The sequence below is a fragment of the Mirounga angustirostris genome, unplaced genomic scaffold (genome assembly GCF_029215605.1).
Source record: "Mirounga angustirostris isolate CCGP_5_RB_7025 unplaced genomic scaffold, mMirAng1.0.hap1 SCAF_12, whole genome shotgun sequence".
Lineage (NCBI taxonomy): Eukaryota > Metazoa > Chordata > Mammalia > Carnivora > Phocidae > Mirounga > Mirounga angustirostris.
This window is the reverse complement of record NW_026991720.1, coordinates 46,053,933-46,069,636: the sequence shown is the minus strand read 5'-3', so window position 1 is coordinate 46,069,636 and position 15,704 is coordinate 46,053,933. Positions and strand designations below refer to the sequence as shown.

Here is a 15,704-nt window from a genome sequence, read left to right as displayed (position 1 = left end):
AATAGCAATGTGGAGAAAGAACAAGAACAAACGTGGAAGTAATGTTTTGGTTTGCTGAGTGAGTGTGTGTGTGTGTTTGCACACGCACGTGCACACACCGTGAGGGAGGCATGTTTAGTGGATATATTACCACAGGAGAAGTGTCTAGGAGTGGCTTTTTCTCTGTTGATTATACTTTTCGTGACGTTGCTAGTAACCAGGATTTGCATAGAATAAAAGAACGAGTGAATATCTGGAAATCTCTTTTCTGTTTCTGTACCCTTGTAACCACAGTAACAAGACTTCTTGGGGTTTTTTAAGAAAGCAAATTATGAGTGAACTGTTAAAAAATATTGCAGGTGGAGTAGAAAAGACTGTCACAGTGTAATACAGTTTTCAGTGTGCAAATGGATATGTCCTTAGATGTCCTTTTGTACAAAGCCCATTCAGCCTAAATATCTAGGGTCACCCTAGCCCTGAAGTTACTGGTTCTTGACCTCGAAGGAGAGGCTTGACTGATACCATCTCAGTATCAGGGGAGGGAGAGCCCTCTAGTGGAAAGTCATCAGGGCCAACAAGTGCAGCGGGAAAGGAAGCCAAGAAGTCAAAGAAGGAATATTAAATTTAGTCCAGCAAATTGAACTGCAGCATGTACACGTGATATGACTTGCCGTATCCTCCTGCTGATTTGGAAGATGTTTATCTACACATCTGTGATGTGGAATCGTCAAGAACCTATTGAGGCCTGTGCTAAGTAGGTACTCAAAATAATTAGCCCAAGGACATATAACCTTCTTCATAGCCCTCACCTAAAAAGCTTGGGATGGGCAAGTTTGGGGAGTAGGGGATACATTTCGGTAATAAACAGTCAAGTTTAAATTCGATGAGATGACCCACTCCCACCCCAGGATTATTAGCTATAAGGTTTGTTCATGGGTCAAGCTGCTTCTTTAAGCAGAAGAACGCACCGTTCTAACCTTTGCCTTCCCCAAGGCTATCACCTGAGTTGCACCATGACTATCATCATAATTCAGTGTGTGATTTATCTTGTAACTAGGAAGAAAGCTACAAAGCACTCTGTCCCTCTAATCCCTGACCATAGTACATGTCTGAGATTGTAATGCTAGATTTTTGCAAAAATGTTTATACCCTCTTGACTAGAGTCATGATATTTCTGTTGGCTCTTTATTCTTGTCATTAACTACTTATAAATAAAATGAGAGACTTTAAAGATCTTAAAACTTTGCAGTTTAAAATTATTTATTGGGGCACCTGGGTGGCTCAGTTGGTTAAGCGACTGCCTTCGGCTCAGGTCATGATCCTGGAGTCCCGGGATCGAGTCCCGCATCGGGCTCCCTGCTCAGCTGGGGGTCTGCTTCTCCCTCTGACCCTCTTCCCTCTCGTGCTCTCTGTCTCTCATTCTCTCTCTCAAATAAATAAATAAAATCTTTAAAAAAAAAAAAAAATAAAATAAAATAAAATTATTTATTGATATTGTTTATATAGAGAGACTTTTTAATAAAAGCATGTTGTATGAGAAATTCCCTGTTGTACGTGTGCATTAATAATGCATTCTAAAAACCAGGTAATCATTAGGGTTGGGGCCCTTTGCTGATTGCTCTATTATTGACCATGGTCCATGAGCCCCCCTCAAGGGTTCAAAAGGCTTGTTTCCAGGCAACAAGAAGCGTATGCCCTTCAGAGCCTGCGGAAGATGCCTTACCATGCAGTAGAGTCAGCCAGTAGAAATGCACTCTTAGTACACTTTAGCTAAAACCGCAATTGCCCTTGTTTCTAGCCTGTGACACGGGAGAGTCTCTGACCTTATAGTCGACAAAGCTGAATTGTCCTTTTCTGAACAGAAATGGCCAGAGCAAGGATTTGTAAATCTTATCTATACTTCGAGGACCGTCTTAAAGTCTCGTATCTTCCTTGTGGCCTGACGAATATGGCCATTTCTGAACCCTTGGTGGCTTTCCTCTCTGTAGGACTTACGTCATGTGCCGCATTATGTAGTGGCTTAATTCCATGCACGTGCGTCGCGTCTTCCTGGCACGCACGCATGCCCTTGAAGGCAAGGCCAGTGTATTCTATACACCCGGGGTCTAGTTCACTCACTCCTTCATTCGTCTGGTAGTCACTGCAGATATGCCTATCTGCGGACAGGTCCTGTTACTCTCTCTAGAAATGCATTTGTGGGGCGCCTGGGTGGCTCAGTCGTTAAGCGTCTGCCTTCGGCTCAGGTCGTGATCTCAGGGTCCTGGGATCGAGCCCCACATGGGGCTCCCCGCTCGGCGGGAAGCCTGCTTCTCCCTCTCCTACTCCCCCTGCTTCTCCCTCTCCCACTCCCCCTGCTTGTGTTCCCTCTCTCGCTGTCTCTCTCTCTGTCAAATAAATAAATAAAATCTTTAAAAAAAAAAAAGAAAGATAAAAAAAGAAATGCATTTGTGAACAAAACGAATAATATCTTTTTCCTGACAGAGTCCTGTGTGGGTGGTGAACCTTAAACTCGTAACCGCGAATGGCCATTTTCCACAAGGAAAGATAAATTGATACAAGGTGATAAGAATTGCAGAGGAACAAGGAAGATGGTACCCGAAGAGAGAACACTGGGGGGCCTTCCTTAGACTGGAGGGTTAGAAAAAGCCTCTGAAGTCATGATATTTCAGCTGAAAACTAAAGACACATGGTACCTCCTATACAGCAGGTGCTAGGAAGTATTTCTGGCTTTGAGAACTGTTTAACCAGGTCTCCGTGCACATGGTATAAACCTTCTGTGTTTCCTCCTGGTTGTGTCTCCCAGTGCAGTCCTCCCCTTCCCCTTATTTGCCGCCAAGCTGCATCCGTTCTGTCTAGTGCTCCCTGGTTCTGCGATCCCATGGGCACCCCTACCATATCAGCCCAAGCTACAGCGGAAATGTTTAAAAACAAAATTCAACTGAGTAAATTTTAAAGATCTGATTTTATTCAGTGAGTCATGAAATCGGGCAGCAGCCCATCTAACAGAGAAAAGAGATAGAAAGCCCATCTAACAGAAAAGAGCCCCCAGGAGCTGTACAAATTGAAAGACTTTCGTAGGCAGAAGGGAGTGGGACACAAGGAAGTTGTACTAACAAAAAGGAGATTATGATACTGTATGTGGTTATACTCACATCCCTCTTGTTCCCTTACAGGTAGGTACAGACATTTCCAGCTTGAGAAAGGCAGACCCCAAAGATCGGAGTGCACTGTTGGCTGATATCCAGCAAGGAACTCGCCTACGGAAAGTCACCCAGATCAATGACCGCAGTGCCCCACAGATTGAGAGTAAGTGAGCAGCTGGGCCGGGCCTGCCGTGAGTCAGGGGCAGGCCATGTGGGGCTCAGCTAGGCACCGCTGACTTGCTCAGGGCAGGGGCAACACTAGTTACCCAGGACGCACTTTGGGCCTTCGCAGACTTGCATGATGTATGGGCCACGTGAGTGAGAGAGTCAGAGCTCCTTTCCAGGTCTACAGATGGTTTAGAGCATATCTTCTACCACTGTTCGAATGCTAAACAAACAAACAAGCAAAAACATGGTGGGATACTTTTTTTACATTGTGACAAAACACACATAATATAAAATTCACCATTTTAGCCATTTAAAGTGTCCATTTCAGTGGCATTTGTCATTCACAAGGTGGTTACAGCCATCACCTCGGTCTAGTTTCAGAACATTTTCGTCACCCCAGAAGGAGACCCCACGCCCATTACATGTCACTCCCCATTCCGCCCCTCCCCCAGTCCCTGGCAGCTGGTCTCTGTGGATTTGCCTCCTGGGGATATTCATGTGAATGGAATCATACAATATGTGGCCTTTTGTGCCTGGCTCCTTCACTTAGCATAATGTTTTCAGAGTTCATCCATGCTGTAGTACACACTACAGGTCTTTACTCTTTATTGCTGACTAATATTCCATCGTCTGGATATTCCACTCTGTGTTCATCCACGGTGAGATACCTTCTAAAGATCGCTTACCCTGCATCCACCTAGTCCTCAGAGAAAAATTAAAGTCTCAACATTAAAGTATGCCAAATTTTTGTGTTAGCTAGGAAAAAAGATGTATTCAGAATTCTCTCATAGGATCCCATGACTGCAGCTTTCTACGTACAGAGTAAGAGGGGCCCTGTGCTTGGGTCACATGACCCAGGCTGAGTCCCGAGTCTGCTACCAGGCGCATCTGGGAACTTCTCAGAGATTCGGTCCGCTCATCTACAAAATGGGGGAGGTAGTAATACCTGCTTTTTTTTTTTTTTTTTTTTTTGGTCAAGATTGCCGAAGGTTGAAATAATCTATGCAGAACTATTTATCAATGTCATCTGTCTTCATATAGTTTTCAATGATGCACATGATGGTAATTCTCAAAGATAGTCCTAAAAATATAATTGTATCTAGTATCTGTAATTATATATTTTAGTATACAGGGATAGATAAATCATTTTAAGAAATATTTTCAACAATTGCAATAAAAATTCGTTTCCAGTTAGACCCACTAATTGGTTAAGCCCAATTACCAGATAAACCCATTTGATTGGAATACTCACTCCCTAATCATTCCAGTGGAGAGGTAATATATATTAATACTCAGAATAATCTAAATGTATTCATCCACCAGTGGGCACTGTGCCCTGATTCCTCTGTGCAAGTTAGCTTCAGGCTGTGAACATTTCTTGCTAGAAATTCTTGTCTAAGCCGAATGTCTTCTCATTGAATGGAGTTGGTCATCACACCCACCTGGAAGGCTAGAATTAGTGACACCTCTCCCCCAGGGTTTCGCAAGCTTTCTCTTCTATAGAAGGAAAGACGCAGGGGAGGGTGCGGGGTGTAGGGAGTAAATGCTGGGGAGACTGAGAAGGAAAATGCCAAAGCACCAATCATTGCAGACCTTCACTTCCTGCTTGCAGTCCTGGGCCAGACTCTGTGGACAAGAAGTTACAATTACTGACTGAACTAAATCTGTGGGTTTTCTCTGTCTGAGCCTCCCACAGCAACAGTCGAGTTGAAAATAGGGCCAGCACTCCACCTATTTTGGGTGTTCTCATTTGAAAGGTGCTGCCAGTTCCCTCACAGGCATCTGGGGAATGGCAGCATTTAGGTCCCTTTGTTTGGGTCACTTTTCAGGGTGCTCAGCTACCGATGGTCATCGGTTCCTGGGTAGGTCCACAGAGAGTAGCAGACAGGCGTGAGCACATGAGTCTGCGGGGTGACCAGGCAGAGGGGTTTGGGAAAGATGCCCACTGGAAGGGTAAGGCTGGAGGTGGGAGGATGGGAAGGCTGCCCCAGGCGCTGTTGGATCACTGCCCCGGGCTTAGAACGGGCTGCTCAGCTCTGCTCGCAAGTCCTCATTTACTTGCCTCTTCTCTGCAAAGGTTCTAAAGGAATCAACAAAGAAGGAGGAGGGTCTGCAAACTCTCGAGGTGGAAGCACACCCCCAAGCCTGGGAGACCTGTTTGCTGGTGGCTTTCCTGTGTTGAGACCAGCCGGCCAGAGGGATGTGGCAGGTAAGAGAGAATTCAGACTGGCTACCTCGTGATCGTTTGCTCCTCATGTGTCAAACCAACTGGGCAATGCTTGTGAGCCATGAGGACTGTGACACGTTTTTAGTGAAAAGTTGTATAGCAGGAGATCTCGGATTTGGGCGCATGCCCTGGAAGTATCCATAAATCATCATCCTGTTTAAATCATCCCATTGTAATAATTGAAGAATGACTTGCCACAGTGTGTAGTGTTTAGCAGTGGTGTGATTGGGGCCCAGACTGCAAAGTACAGACAAAAGGTATAAAGCACTTTAGAAAAATCTTAGTGATGTCACTGTAATGTATCAGTCATTCTTATCAGTTGGGTATTGTTATCAGTAGGGTATTTCGTTATTATACATAACAAAATACCCTAAAACTTAGGGACCTTAAACGACTATGTATCTAGCTTATAGTTCTGTGGTTGGCAATTTAGGGTGGTCTCAGCTAGGCTCCCTCTGGTACGTACAGCTTGGTCAGATGGCTTTTGCTAATCTTGTATTTCTTTTATCTTTGGTGCCTCAGCGGAGATGACTGGCCTGACACATCAATATGGTCTCTCAATGTCTAGCAGACTATTTGGGATTGTTTTTGCTGTTGGTGGCAGGGTTCCAACAGAGAGGACAGAAGTATATAAAGTCTCTTAAGGCTTAGTCTTGGAGTTGGCACAATATTACTTCCTACCACATCCTCTTGTCCAAGTCACAGGACCAACTCGGAAACAAGGGTGGGAAAAGACACCTCACTTCTTGATGGGAGGACTGGCAAAATCGCATTTCAAAGATTACGGAATCAGGAGTGAGTGGATAATCAAGGCCATTTCTTCAGCCAATCTACTGCAGTCATTTGTGTGTTAGTGGGTATCAGATATTTTGAAAGTATCACATTAAAATTGGGCAAATATATATTAATTATGTGTAATAGAAGGGTTTTTCCTATTATTGTTCTCTTTAGCCAGCAAGCTGAAATAAACTCCAAGAATTGCATTAATCAGGGAATATCGAGCCCCAAACATTGCTGGTATACAATCTTCTGCCATGGGGTTTGCTAACCTTTTCAATGGCTCTGTGGCTGTTTGACATAATGGGGTGCATTTGCTGCTGTCTCCTACTGATAAAGTCCAGCAAAGATAAGAGCTCTAGGATGCTTTGAGATCCAATCTGAACCTTCTCAGAGGCCATTGCATTTCCTCTTTTTTTGCTAAGGGTTTAGCAAAGAGGGTTGGCATTTCCCAGTGCCGCCTTCTTTTTCAAAATTCCTGAGTGGTATCAAATAAACATCCTGTGTGATATAAAATGTCCACTAGTTTCTCTTCACTGAAGTACAGGTAGGAGAAATAGCCCCCAGTCAGTTTTAACAAGGACCAGCCAAAGGAAGCCAGCTCGTCTGCATTCCTGTCTGTCAACACTAGGACACAAATGTCCGATGCTTGAGCCACTCTGTTAAACAAGGATTAATTTCTGTAGAGGAGATGGAAATCCATAATGCAGTGGCTGATGATGCCTGCTACAGGATGGTAGCTCAAGGACAGAGCCAATAAATAGATGCATGGACTGGGTGCCATGTCAGAGTAAGACAGACCATGGCTGTCCTCTCTCTCCTTCCATCAGCTTCCTGTCATTCAGAGAAAAGGACTTCCGCCTTTGCTCCCTCTCTCATGTTGTTGCCTACCTGACTCTTGCTAGCATACACCCTCCCTTCCAGCCACCTGGCCCTCCTTGCTGTTCCTGCACACACCAGGCATATTGCTGCCATAGGGCCCTTGCACTGACTGCTCCCTTGACCGGAAACACTCTTCCTCAGCTGTCCACGTGGCTCATTCTCTCCCTTCCTTCAGGTCTCTGTTCAAGGGGCACCTGATCAACCTATCAGTGAGGCTTTATTCATCAACCCATATAAAATATCACCCTCACTCCCTTACTCCCTATCCCCTCTACCTTTAGTTTCCTTGTATTACTTACCACCATCTGACATATATTTACTGGTTTATTTGTTTATTTCTGTCTTCTCCCTCTAAATGTAAGCTCTGCAAAGGCAGGAACTATGTTTTTCTCACTGCCTTAAAAATGCCTGACGCATAGTAGGTGCTCAGTAAATATTTGTTGAATGGAATGTGGGAGTGGGTAGCATGGTTGCTTAGAGCCATTAGGCCCAGAAAGCACAGAGGCTAGTGCTCACAGTACTTCTGGCGGTCCATGAAAATGTTTGGGTATCTTTTTAAATCAGAAAAAAAAACATGAACTTTCAGAGTCAAAGATTATATTTGTCTTTACAGCAATGCAGCCATAAAATGTCTTCAAAAGTCATAATGTCATCCTGGCTTAGCATTCTGAAGGAGTGATAATTAAAAATAAGATGGGGGCGTCTGGGTGCTTCAGTCAGTTAAGTATGTGACTTCAGCTCAGGTCATGATCCCAGGGTCCTGGGATTGGCCTGGGATCACCGGGTGTAGGGCTCCCCACTTACCAGGGAGTCTGGTTCTCCCTCCCCCATTCTGTCCTTCCCCCAATTCATTCTCTCTCCCTCTCTCTCTCTCTCTCACTCTCTCTCAAATAAATAAATTAATTAATTAATAAAATCTTTAAAATAAAATAAGATAGGATGAGTAACACTACTCAGTTCTATGGAATGTGTAATGAGACATCCATGCAGTCTAAGGTCTTCTGGAAACATACACAGATTAAAGGAAGAAGACGTATTTCATCTTTTGATAACCCTCAGGCTCTTGATGCACTCGAGCTGGCCTTTCCCCACCTGCTTTGTGGTCTCCTTTTGTGTTTCTCCTTGGATTTCTAGGGTTAGCATTTGTGTTATGAAGGAAAGCCTCCTCCCTTCCCTTGGCACTTCCTTCCCTTGGCTCTGTCCGCTGGCCCCGTGCTACCGGGCTTCCTGGCCTGCACTTGACACAGTTAGTTCCTCTGTCTGTGGGTCTCACCTGAAACGCGTGCTGCCAGCCCTCTGCCGCATCCTGGAGTGGGCATGAGCGTAAGCCAAATGAGGACTTGTGCCTACCTGGCCTCTGCTGTTCATGTCATAGGAAAAATAGGTTTGCCCACTTCTCATTTGCTTGGCTGCTTAGTAAACAGAAGCTTCTGCACTTTTAACTGACTCATTCTAAGAGTTTTTGAGTCTTGGGTACATGGTGTGTCCTCAGTCACTTCAAAAGTCTGCAGTGGTTACTCAGGGGCTGATCCTGCTCCTCAAACTTGTTAGCCCTTTAAAGTTCATGGAGCGAGTAGGCATATAGGGAGGCATCGCCTTGTTAGGGACTGCCTTGGTCCTCCATCTTCATCTCGTGGACTATGGAAACAGGCTTGGAGGCAGGAATCTCTGAGCCTGACACCTGCCCTAAACCTCACATAAAATGTCTAACGTTAGAGTTGCGGGTGGTAGGTCGGTCCTGTTCTTGGAAAGGCCAGGTGGGGGGCCTTCCCTCCTGGTCACGGTCAGCCAGCTGATCCCAAGGGAAATCAAGTCAGACAGAGTGGAAGACATTGTCTCTTCTGGAACGGCCGCAAAGAAAACCCTCCACAGAGGAATGGCGACATTACCGCCCTGCCCCAAGAGCAGCCATTCCGTAGCTGAGACTTGCAATGAGTAGTGCTGCCAAGAACTGTCACCTCTTAGCCAGATGAGGGCCATCCCTGGGGAAGGCCAGATGCTGCCATCCTGCCCACTGAATTTCAGCCCCAGCGTCCCCTCCGCCACACCTCACTTTGATTGGCCTGGCTTTCGGCATCAAGTCCTCCGGGGTACGATCTTGCACCTGGTTGGGTAAACACAACTGGAGACTCATCAGCTGAAAAGCTCAGAACCGCCACCAGATGCTGGGGTTTATAACCTGATTTGAAAGCTGTGTTTTTTATTCTGCAACACCCGGGAAGCTGTAGATAGGAGAAGCAACCATCTTTTCACGTGTTCTCCACATGTTTTCAGAGGGGTAATAAAATATAAGGGTGGGAGAACAGGAAAAGACGGATTCCCCGGAATTCCATTCGGGAGAGCACTGTAGTTGTTTGCAAGGGGTATTTTAGCATGCCTCCTGGGTGGACAGTGATGCAATGATCGCAGAACTTCCATGCTTTAGTAAACGGGGAGAGGAACATTCTTCTCCATGCGAGAGAGGGACGAAGGGGCAAGGGGTAACAGTACAGTGAAGGGGCTTTGTGCAAAGAGTGACGAGGCGCCTCCTAGGGAGCACCTCCCCCCAGTCTTCCGTGAAGCACACCGAACACAGATCGCTGTGAGGAGTGTGCCATTGTTGAGTTCCAAAGAGGCATTGGTTTCAAGTTGGGGTTCGTGGATCTGTGGGAAAAGGAAGCCAGGACACCAGGAGACAGAGAACCTGTTGGAAATGGGCATGTCTTTCAGAAAAGAAATTCGGAACTTCCAGAGGCCATGGAACTGGGAGGTTCGAGGTCATTGGACCTGGATCCCCAAGGCAGGGTGTCTTCCCACTGACTTCTGAGTGACCTTATACAAGGAATGATTCATCTTCTGATCTTGACACAGAAAATGAATGTTCAAGTAATGCTGGAAATGAGGAAAACCTCCCTAGCAAGGAGCTTCCGGTTGGTACACCTGAAGATCCAAACCACGATGTGAGGGCTGGGTCTCCAACTGGATTGACCCAGTGGGTAGTGGTGAATAAGTGTGAGGGTGGCCTTGAAAATGAGGAAGGGCGAAGGAGGTCAGAGCAGCCCAGTGCCCTGGGCCGGGAGATTCCTGGGCCCTTGGCAGGTGAGGGCAGAGGTGGGATGGAACAGGAAAGTGGTCCTGCACCACAGTCTGGCGGCCTGACCTGGGCTGTGAGCTGCTGCCGCTGAGGCTTTGGGTGAACCTGCAGGATGAGAGCGTCCGCCGTGCAGTTCACGGACATCATGCTGGACGGCGTCTGTCATCACTGCCCGCAAACTTGGGTTTCTCCTTGCTGTCTCTGAGCTGACTCAGAACTTGTTTCACTTCCAGGTGGCAAGACGGGGCAGGCCCCTGGCTCCCGCGCACCTTCTCCCCGGCTTCCCACGAAAACTCTCAGTGGCCCACTTAACCCTCCTGCATCTCCCAGGCTAGGCAATGCCTCCGAGGCTCATGGCACTGCCAGGACAGTCCCTCCTCGCCCCAGCGTGCCTGCCCCACCGCCTCCCACCCCGCCTCCACCTCCTCCACCCCTACCCCCACCCCTGCCCCCTTCCTCCCCCACCAAAGCTCCACTGGTGTCCCCACCTGGCCCGCCCACCAAAGGGAACCCCCCAGGGGTTGCACCCCCTCTCCCCTCTGCACCGCCCCCGCCCCCTCCACCCCCACCGCATCCCGCAACGCCACCCCCACCCCCCCTGGCCTCTGTTCTCAGTGACAAGGCCATGAAGCCTCAGCTGGCCCCCTTGCACCTGCCACCCATCCCACCCCCACTCCCTCTCCTCCCACCTTGTGGGTATCCCGGGCTCACTGCCCAAGATGTTCGGGAGCCTCCCGCCCCACCCCCTCCGCCACCCCCACCCCCTCTTTATGCTTCCTGTACCCCGAGGTCCTCTGTGCCCATGCCTCCTTTGCCAGGAGCTAACAACAACAACAGCGAAGCCCCACTCCTGCTGCCCCCCAAGTCTCCCAGCCTCCAGGCCCAGTCACCCAAGTCCAGCGTGCAGGCCTTGCTGGTGCCACCAGCCCCTCCAGGATCCCAGCCATTCCTGCAGAAGAAGAGGCCCAGCCGAGGCCCAGGTAAGTACCAGTCTTCTGGTCCAGGGTGGCCGCATCCGAGGATCACTGAACCCTTGCCAGTAATTATGAAGGTGCTAGGGACACAGCCAGAGGCCTGCTCCTAGAGCAGAGCCACTTGGGAACACCTTGAGATGTCTTAACTCTTGGATTTTGTTTTAGAACAGAGCTATCAGTGCCCCTCATGGAGCCCAGTAAAACTTGTATGGGACTTGATGTTGTATTCGTGTTAGAGACAGGAAACCAAGGCGCAGGGAGGCTGAAAGACTTGTCCAAGATCATGCAGACCACAGGCCAGGCATTCTGGCTTTGATCACCTTGCAATTACTAGCTGTGTGACCCTAGGCAATCACTTAGCCTCTCTGTGCTTCCTTCTCCTCATCTGTAAAATGGGGACAGCAATATTTCCCACCTCTTGTGATTGCTGGAGCAGGGCCTAGCAGCACTGAGCTCTAGAGAAGGGTTATTTATTCTGACTCTCATCATTCATACACCCGAATCTCCTGTCTGCAGTGGAGGGGGCTGTGGGTGCAGTTTGTTTCCAGAACCAGGTGTCTGGTGTACTTTTTGCCTGAGTTACTACAGCCTGGCTCCCAGCCACAGTCTGCACTGGCCCTCGGCAGATTGCAGCAGCCTTCTGTCTTCTTTCTGGCATGTTCTCGTGCTGACTCAAGAAAACTAAGGGTCTGTATTTCGAGCCAAATATTAAGAATAATTCCTTTACATACCTAGCAGAGAGGATTTTGGATTGAGCATGCATGCCCATAACTGATTTCCACACTACAGGGAAGCTTCGTTCATCTCTGGTGTCCTTCCAAATGGAAAGTATACAGCCATACACACATATCCACGCCCACACATCCACACGTGCCCATAAACACCACATCCACACACGCACACCCCAACACACATCCACACTCACATGCACACATATTCCTTGGTCTTTAAGAAAATCTTTTCATGCAGAAGGTTTCCTAAATGTATTTCCTCAAATTAAAAATAGCACAAGCTCACTGTAGAGCAAATAGAAAGAAACTGACATCACCTACAATAACATCACCCAGAAATAAAAGCTGTCATATTTGGGGGTATTTCATTTTTTTTCAAAAATATCTACAGATTTATAAAGTTACTACTATTTTTGAATATACAATTTTCTATGTTGTTTTAATTTAATATTACATTATAAGCAGTTTTGTCAAGTTGTTAAAGTTTACTCATAAGCATATTAATAGGATCATCGGCATTTACCAGATTACTAGTATTAAACTGATTCTATTTTTTGTTATTGTGACTAATATTTCAGGAAACACTTTTGTAGCAATTGTCATCCACTTTTGGATATTTTGAAAGGGCAGGTTCCTCAAAAGGAATTCCTGGTACAAAGGGCAAGGATATTCTTAAGGCTCCTGGTCACAGGAGGTAAGGTTCGAGACATTCTCTTTTCAATGGACTGGTGGCCATAAGGGCCAGCGTTCGTCCCAGTGAGCCGCCTGTGATTCTGAAGTGTTCATGGGGTGGTGAGAAAAAGAAAAACAGTGCCTTAGATTTGGGGGGGCGGGGGGAGGCAGAAAGAGGTTGTAATGGTGGACATTTTGTGGTGGGTGGGGTGGATTTAGGCTGACTGGAGGGAGAAGAGAGGGTCTGCAATGCAGGGAACCCGGGTAAGCAGAACCCCGGGGACAGGAGCAAGCCCCACAGCTTGTTCGCCTCGCCTCCCTCTGCGCCTCACCTACAGACAGCCCTTCCCTTTCTGCTGACTCTGCAGAGGTTCCCCTCTTTGAGCTGTGCCTTCTATTCCTGAAGGTTGCTGTCATCGCTCATATTGTCACAGCAGCTCACATTGACTGAACCCTACCGCGTGCCACTTCACTTTACTCATTCAGCCCTCTCAACACCCCTAGAAGGTGTGTGTACTGTTTTACAGACGAGGAAACAGAGGCACAAAGAGGTTGTCATTATCTCAGCAGGAGAGCTGGAATTCAGTCCCAAGCAGCTTAGCCCCAGAGGCAGCCCTTTTATCCACCAGATCCTATGACATCCAGAGACCTCAGTACCTCACCTCTCCCAGGAGGTTATAGCATCTGCTGTCCCTGTTCCTGTATCTGAATACACTGGCATCTTTTCTATAAGGGACCAGTGGGGGGAAGCTAAATCCACCCCCAGCACCCCCTGCGAGATCACCCACCACGGAGCTTTCAAGCAGAAGCCAGCAGGCCCCAGCCTGGACCCCGACACAGCAGCCTGGGGGTCAGCTGCGGAACGGAAGCCTGCATATCATTGGTAAGTGAGCCCACCTTGTGCTGTGCTGGCTGCCGGTAAGGGAGGGGTTTCCCCTGGCCCTTGGAGGGAGTATGCCAGCCCACCATTTCAGGGTGCGTGCTTTACAAGAACAGGAAGCTCACTCTAGGGCAAAACATCCTACAAGTTGTGTTAAATAAGGATTCTCTTGAGGCTTTCTGGAAGGTTCCAGGACTCATTCTCTAACTTTCTGATTGTGATGAGAAAGACGGAAGAAAATCAACATTCAAACTGTGTATGTGTGTGTGTGTCTCTGTCCCCATGGAGAAGTCCATGCATATTGGATTACAGTAGAAAGAATAGAGTGGTCTGGAAAAGGTGAAAGGATGAATAGAAGGCCCACCAGACAGAGGGACGGTTAGGGCAAAAATACAGGGATAGGAAGGAAAGTTCTCTGGGGTCAGACCCAAAGCAGGGACTCAGCTCATAAAGAGGCCACAAGTCTCCTCTTGCAATCAGGAGCACAGGGAAAATCCTGTTTGCTTTGGGGAGCCCAGGTCCCCCACTGGACATAAGCCATGTTCCTTCCCACCAGCCAAGGTGAGGACTTTTCATCTGCTCACCCCTCCCAAACAAAGCCCTCCCCAGGGGCTCAGGACTAGCTTCAGGCCACAGAGACTCTGCTGGTCCCTTATTGCTGTCACATTCCCCACCTCTGACTCTGGACCCTGGATAGCTCATGGCACTTCTCCCTTCAGGAGTTTCCCTAAGATGTTGGTCAAAGCAAGGTGGGGGGGGGGGGTGATAGGGAGAGTCTGTTGAGTTCACGTTTCCTGATTCCCCTTGTCTGAGCTAAGCAGTAAAAATTGAGAGGTAGATGGGGGTATCTTAAGGGGAAGTAGCCCAGCCATTAAAACTGGGCAGGCAAACCTGGGTGCTCCTGGAAATTTTCAAAACTTGGGTCATCACAATAACCAGAGTAATTTTGCTATTTTCCACGTGTGCAGATGACTTTGAATCTAAATTCACATTTCATACTGTGGAAGACTTTCCTCCTCCAGATGAATATAAACCATGCCAGAAGATTTACCCCAGCAAGATCCCCAGAAGTAAGTACCACCTTGGGAAGCCTCTTGGTTTTCCCTGACCCTCCAGAATTGTGTAGTGTGCATTGATTGGCTACAGGCTGCCTAGAAGATGATGTCATGATTTCACTGTACTACTGGGAGAATACAGTGCTGTTCATACTTCTGGAAGTGTCTGAACACTTACTTGTCCTGGCCCCAAGGATTCCTTTAGAAGCTTCTTACAGAACTCCAGAGTTCATTGTTTGGCTTTGGATTTGAGTGCCTTGATTTACCACTTATCCCTCCCCTCCTAGGGCTTTTGACAAGGGAGCTAACCACCCCAGGACAACAGCAAAATGGGATACAGGAGCTTTGTATTAATAACTAGAGAAGAATCTGAAAAACCCCAGTTCCGAACCCTGGCAGACTGTGAAGTGGAGAATGTCCTTCAGTGGTTCTCAACCTTGAATACACATTAGAATGACCAGCAGAGCTTTTAAAAATCCCAAAGGGCAGGTTGCACCGAGACCCACTAAATCAAAATATGCAGGAGGGACCCACGTGGCAGTATTTTTGGAAGCTGCCAGTTGGGCGCCTGGGTGGCTCAGTGCGTTAAGCGACTGCCTTCAGCTCAGGTCATGATCCCAGGGTCCTGGGATCGAGTCCCGCATCGGGCTCCCGGCTTGGCAGGGAGCCTGCTTCTCCCTCTGACCCTCTCCTCTCTCATGCTGTTTCTCTCTCGCTCGCTCTCCAATAAATAAATAAAAATCTTTAAAAAAAAAAAAAAAAGAAAGCTGCCAGTTGATTCCAGGGTCCAGCCAAGTCTGAAAACCTCAGGCTGCTGAGAGCCTGACTTCTCCCAATTTCATCATGTGGCCAGTCTCCAAGTAGAGGCCTTCACTCTGCTTACCTACTTAGCCCCCGAAGAGTGGAAGAAGAGGCGGGCGTATCCTTCAGGACCGAAAGGGCAGGAGGCAAGTACTTTCGGAAAACAGAAAGCAAAGAAAAGCAAGGTTGTTAACCACCCAGCAGAGCTGCCTCTTAGTTCACGTGAGGCAGTTCTGGTCCAGCGCTGAAGCAATCCAGTTGGTCAGTAGCTGGTAAGCAGGGACAGAGGCAACAACATGGAGTAAGGGTGTTTCCCACCCAACAACAGGAGTCAGGCCCCCA

At 47.7% G+C, this 15,704-nt stretch overlaps 1 protein-coding gene across 2 annotated transcripts in view; it reads left to right on the top strand.

Annotated features, from left to right (window-relative positions):
• WIPF3 (WAS/WASL interacting protein family member 3) overlaps positions 1-15,704 on the top strand; it is an 83,268-nt gene that overhangs the window by 53,626 nt on the left and 13,938 nt on the right. For both annotated transcript variants that reach the window (XM_054505246.2, XM_054505247.2), the window contains exons 3-7: positions 3,153-3,285; positions 5,368-5,499; positions 10,483-11,229; positions 13,360-13,509; positions 14,475-14,576. In XM_054505246.2, coding sequence (XP_054361221.1) covers positions 3,153-3,285; positions 5,368-5,499; positions 10,483-11,229; positions 13,360-13,509; positions 14,475-14,576 — 1,264 coding nt within the window. The remainder of the gene's footprint in view (positions 1-3,152; positions 3,286-5,367; positions 5,500-10,482; positions 11,230-13,359; positions 13,510-14,474; positions 14,577-15,704) is intronic.